The following is a 6,000-nucleotide window of genomic DNA, read 5'->3' as shown; positions in this document are numbered from 1 at the left end:
ATAAAATGTTTAATCTGAGTAAGAATGTTATCTTTTGTGCAAAATATATGACGTTTATATTCAAAATATTCCTGGTCTTACAAGGAATCCAGCAATGTCAATTGTATTATCCTAACTTTAATCTGAGGTATTATTTAATACAAAATGTTAAAATTTATTTTTTTCACCCCACATCTCTTGAAGGGACGATTGGTGGGGGGTGGGGGGGAGGGTTGGGACTGACCGCGCGGTTGGAAGAGGGGGGAGGCAAGGTGGGGTACTTTGATTGACAGATAGTGTCCTGAAGATTATTTTTTTTTTATTAACTGAAGATATTTGTTTTAGCTCATAAAATTCATACAAATTACCCGGTCAGAATATAATTTACATTGCTGGAATTCTTATAATTTGGTGATCATTTTGAATATAAACATCATATATTTTGCATTAGACATACAAATTTTAGAAAAAATTTTTTGTCTGGGTAACTATGTTATCTTTTGTGCAAAATATATGACATTTATATTCAAAATATTCCTGGTCTTACAAGGAATCCAGCAATGTCAATTGTATTATCCTAACTTTAGTTTGAGGTATTATTTATTAAAATTTAGTGGTTTTTCCCCAAAAATTTCTCAGAGAGGGAAGAGCCGGCAGTGTAGTGTGAGAGGGGGAGGGAGTTGAGTCCATTATTTGAATGGACATTAACTTGGCGACTGTATTTCTCTATTTCTCTTAAGTATTAATTGTGTGCATGTACCATCATAAAATTAAGATGTTATTTTTACTAGAACATAGTTATGTGTCTTCAAAAAGTGGAGTTTGGGGGTCGGGCCGGTTTCTATTGGAATTAATCCCATATGTTCTGTTGTTCACTTAACGCGGATTTCACTTAACACGGGACCCTCTGGGTTCTATTGACCGCGTTAAGTGGGGTACAACTGTATTATTTTTTATTATTACAGCATGCTTTTCAAATTCGCGGGGCTAGATTCTCAAAATGGCTGCGAATCGCCAAATCCACGAAGAACATTGGCTTACCAGGGGGGGGGGGAGGGTGTAGACTCGACATTTTTAATATACATTTGTTTCTGATTATTTGTAATAGGAATTGCCCATTATTATTTATTTGTATGCATTTTGTGTGTAGTGTCTACATACACACACATATATATATACACAATACAGGTAAAGGAAATTACTGTCTCTAGAACGAATGTCTCCCTGTCCCAGCAGCAAAAATGCCGGCAACTTTAAATCTACCAGCAGACATTCTTGAGTACATCCAGGGTGTCATCCACGAATAGTAAAGGACCACGAATTATCCAGGCATACTGTATTATTGGTTATTATTATCATATTTTCGCCCCCAGGCTCTGATGTGGATCTGTGACCTGTGCCCGGGAGGGCTAATCCCTGGATATAAAAAAATATTACAGTACTGTACTGTAACATAAAATTGCTCAAAAAACTATCTTTAATGGGGTGGATGATGAATTTCAGAATGAACACTGCGACTCCTGTTGTTTCAGTAGGGTTGTCAAAATCCTTCATCCATTGCATCATAGTAGTCTGTCTTTCACAATTTTGTAAAGAGTTACTGTACAGGGGATATTGAACTCAACTCGGTGTGTGTGTGTGTGTGTGTGTGTGTGTGTGTGTGTGTGTGTGTGTGCAATGATTAACAGTTTAATGAAAGAAAATAGCAGCAAATGGCTGAAAATACAAAATGAACAGAAATGACGATGATTACATATGGTTATATTGGAGAGTGGGTCATTTAACAACAAGCTTTTATTAAAAAAAAAGAGGAGGAAACATGAGTTGAGCCTAAGAGTCACATAAACTAAAGATGGTTGGCTGGTCATGGAGGCCTAATATGGCTGTGTGAACATGAGTGATGTACTCAGGTGGTATCCCCCATATTTCATAAAATCTTATTATTCATAAGGGCTAGAGCCCCTATTACTTTGAATTATGGGGGTTTTACTTTTACAGTATATATGTAAAGACTTGGGGGTCGCACTGGATAGGTGACAGCATTAGATGGGGTCGCACTGGATAGGCAACAGCACTAGATGGAGTCACATGGATAGGCAACAGTTCTAGAAGAGGTCTCAGGAAAATTCTTGGGAAACCGCCCTAGAGGGAGTGTGTCCTACACTCGGTAAAGGGTTAGGCTAGCTCCCACAGTCGATTTTGGTCGGCTTAATATTTTTTTCCAATAACACAACAATATCTTTTAAACAAATACCAAACCTTTCCAACCTTGTAACTTAATTTATTCCAATGGAGTATATAACTGAATCTAAAATAGAAGTTAGTCTGTGTCATGATGGTGTCTTGTACAAAACTAAAGTACAACAGCTAGGTGAATGGTCTGCTCTACAGGACCTGATCTAATTTTACTGGTGTTGTCAAACAGCCAAGCCTTGGGTCAGGAGACTTCAGTTACCTAAGGTAACTGACTGACTTAATTTAACCAGACCTCGCATACCATACCTGGATGTCTGACCTCAGAAAAATGATTGTGTTAATCCCAACCCAACCAAATAGTGCTTTCCCTTGACACAGTATGATCTGGGAATCTGCCCCCTTGCCCCACCTCCATGACCACATGATCTTCAGTTACAAATGGTTACCTTTGACAAACATTAACAGTAAAGGTGGAGGAGACTGTCAGCACCAAAGGACTTTATGAAATTGCACCATATTTTCAGATATTGTTTGGATGATACCAAGTAATAAAATTGAAGCAACAACTAAATAGTATTTTTTTCATTTTAGCCTATCCTTTCATCATCAAATTACTTGTTAGTGGGCAGGGCATAAAAGAAAAGGGAAGTAACGAGGTAAAAACATTGCGAACACTGATCATATGATATTAATTTCACATCTCTACATGCTTTGTTGCCGAAGAAATAAATTATTTACCATAATGATAGCACCGTCAGATCTCCCGTGGCGACCATATTCTGGTTCACATTGTCTGCTATGTGGGAGCATCCACGGTCGTTGTTAACACATCAAGAAACCAATGATGATCTCATCACTAATATTTATTACAATTTATATTGGATTGAGTTCATTCATTTTTCCTAGAGATGTTGTTTGGATGACAGAAAGAAAATCGAAATGACAATGCATAGGTGAGATTTGGTAGGTTAGGTAAGGAAAGGTTAGGTCAGGTTCTATGAATTCTTGCCTCCAATTTCATGTTGAGTATCATGCAAATATAGAACTGTATTTCTAGAAATTTTGGTTCAATTCCATAAGTTATTCCTGGTAATAACAGTCTCCGCCACCTTTACCACATTAACATATAAATGGCTTTGTCAGCAATCCTTGGTAGGGATACCTTACTGTTTACTATTGTTGAATACCTGCACTGTCTAGGGTACATTGGAAACCACTCTATCCTGTACCACAGTCTATGTACACTGTATACCTGTGTTGTCTATACATATGTTAAACTGTTTACCTGCAAAATCTATAGACTGTACATACCTAACCAATTGGAAACTTCTATGACAACTTTCCTGAAAAAAATTACCTTTTTTTTTCTAGGTACAGCACCTAGGAGTTGTTCGATTTTTTTTTATTTTTTCCACAGATGTTATTTGTGTTAGTAAGTAATAAAAATAATACAACTTTTTATTTTAATTATAAATATTTTTTCTCTATCTACAGTCATAAATCACCTGTAGTGGGAAGGATAAGGGTAATTGCTGGGTAAAACACGGTGAAAAATTGATCATGACACAAAACGACGTCTCTGTGTGCTTTGTACGTGAAGAAATTAATTATTCACCTTAAATATTTAGCAAAAAAATCTGCCATTGTTAGCGCGTTGTCGTTACTCTTCGTTTGTTTATATGCAAAAACCGACCCGCTTGGTCTAGGCATACTTTCACACCCAAAAAACAAAACAAAACAACAAAAAATTACACCATCATGCTTCAACAAAGTTACTTTCATTGGTACCAGATATCAAAATAAATACTTATTATTTAATATGGCAGGGGTCCACCCCTCGGCTAGGAAATTAGGCAGGGTTAGGTAGGTTTCTTTGGTTGGTTAGGTCAGGTTCTATTAGGAGCTGGTAAATGCCGCCTGTTTTAAAATATGGTATTATTTTACTTTAGGACATAGCATGCCCCAAAGCTATAAACTACTGAAACATTTAGATCTCCCTATTCTGAGCATTTTGAACCCCATTTATACAAGTCAGAAATGGAAAAATCTCGAGAATTTAATTTAATTGATTTTACGTACTTTTCAGTCTTCGTCTCTGCGAAGAGATGTTATCTGTGAGAAACCGAGTTAATTATGCAACATGCATGTGCAATATTGACTGACGTCATCCAGTCATGACCATTGATGTATTAATCTCATCACGCGACGGGTACGGATTTGAATTTCAGTCACCAGTCTGACAATGACCGTGGTGGAGGTTGGTTGCGAATCATGCTCCTACGACTATTTTAAGTTTATTGCCGAGTTTTACGAGAAAGACGATCATGCTATCCAATTCCTCCGTAATCACGGTGTTCTCCCTATGTCTGTTGAGTGCCCGCACTGTAAATTCCGAGGAGGAGGAGGAGGTCGATGACCCTGAACCTATCCCTGGTCCTTCCACTTCTAACTAAGGTATTGTACTTTCAGACATGGCACACCCCAAAGTTTTAAACTACTGAAACATTTACATCTCCTTATTCTGAGTCTTTTGAACTCCATTAAAACTAGTTGGAAATGAATAGGCTAGGTAAGGGTAGTTTAAGCTAGGCCTACCTGGGGTTCAGGGGCAGAGCCCCCGGCTAGGGGATAGGTTAGGTTAGAAGACTCGTTTTCGTGTTCTCCTCCCAAAACCCCGATTTCCCAGGCTCTCCCCCCATTATTGTTGGGGGGTCGGGGTTGGGCAAAAAAATTAATTTCCGATAAAAATGAAGGTCAGATTCGCTTGAAACACACCAAAATACACTTGAAAAACATATTGGTCATGTCCTAATGTAAACATTTACCTAAAATATTTACTATAATAAGAACATCTATAGAAAAAATTAAAGAAATCGAACATCCCCTTTATACACATCTCGTCTATGGAAATAAACAACCTTTACCAAATAAACTACAAGACATATATTATACACCTGTTCCAAATCAAATAATTTCATTAAAAATGGTTTCACAAAATTCTACTTGGCTTTCTCAGCTCCATGAATTTGAAGTTTCACTTGACCTTTCAATATAGTGTAATGTAAGAGTAGTCATACAACTATTCACTGTTAGCAACACTGATAATGTGGGAATTACTTCATTTCTATCACAACACACCAATAGTCCTGTACACTTACTTAAGATTCTGTCTTTCTTCTTCAGTCATGGATGGCGAGCCCGTTCCAGAAACACTTAAAACGAGCCATGATGCGCTCACAATGAACCAGAAACGCCTATAATACATTGAACACATATTCAAGATTTAGATTATGTCCCTCTCATTAACAATAGCATTGTCAGAGGAGCGCAGTGGTGATGTTTTACAGCATAGTACCCTGTACGTCACAACCCGACAGCCATATTTGTTGCCAACAGCTGACTCAAGATGGCTACCGGAGCAAGGTTACGACACATCCAAGTGCTGCCCTGACACAAGTATAATATATACCTGCACACACAATAAAAACAGGTGACAGATAAAACAATTACTTATTTTATTGTTGAACTTGTAAAATAACTAAAAGCAATAGGCAGGAAAACCATATACTGAATATATATATATATATATATATATATATATATATATATATATATATATATATATATATATATATATATATATATATATATATATATATATATATATATATTGTAGCATGTGTATGCGGTGCAGTTAGTCGATTTTCTTTCTTTCATGTGTCAACTTTTTCTTTAGGACTGTGGGGTATATTATGTGTTTGTGTTCACACTCAGGATGGGATGGAGGAAGGAAACTCACAATGCACTTTCTGTATATATATTGTT

The 6,000-nt window shown here is 36.9% G+C and overlaps 1 protein-coding gene across 3 annotated transcripts in view; it reads right to left on the bottom strand.

Moving 5' to 3' along the window:
• Window positions 1-5,585, bottom strand: part of LOC121866687 (ER degradation-enhancing alpha-mannosidase-like protein 3) — a 44,046-nt gene extending 38,461 nt beyond the window's left edge. For 2 of the 3 annotated variants that reach the window (XM_042366402.1, XM_042366407.1), the window contains exon 1: window positions 5,334-5,584. In XM_042366402.1, the coding sequence (XP_042222336.1) occupies window positions 5,334-5,449 (116 nt within the window). In that variant the 5' untranslated portion in view covers window positions 5,450-5,584. Of the gene's footprint in view, window positions 1-5,333 lie in introns of all 3 variants that reach the window. The other variant, XM_042366414.1, reaches the window with a different exon arrangement.
• Between the last annotated feature and the right edge of the window lie 415 nt (window positions 5,586-6,000).

This window comes from Homarus americanus, unplaced genomic scaffold (genome assembly GCF_018991925.1).
Source record: "Homarus americanus isolate GMGI-L3 unplaced genomic scaffold, GMGI_Hamer_2.0 scaffold32583, whole genome shotgun sequence".
NCBI lineage: Eukaryota > Metazoa > Arthropoda > Malacostraca > Decapoda > Nephropidae > Homarus > Homarus americanus.
Note: the sequence above shows the minus strand (reverse complement) of the source record. Positions and strands in the feature narration are given on the sequence as shown.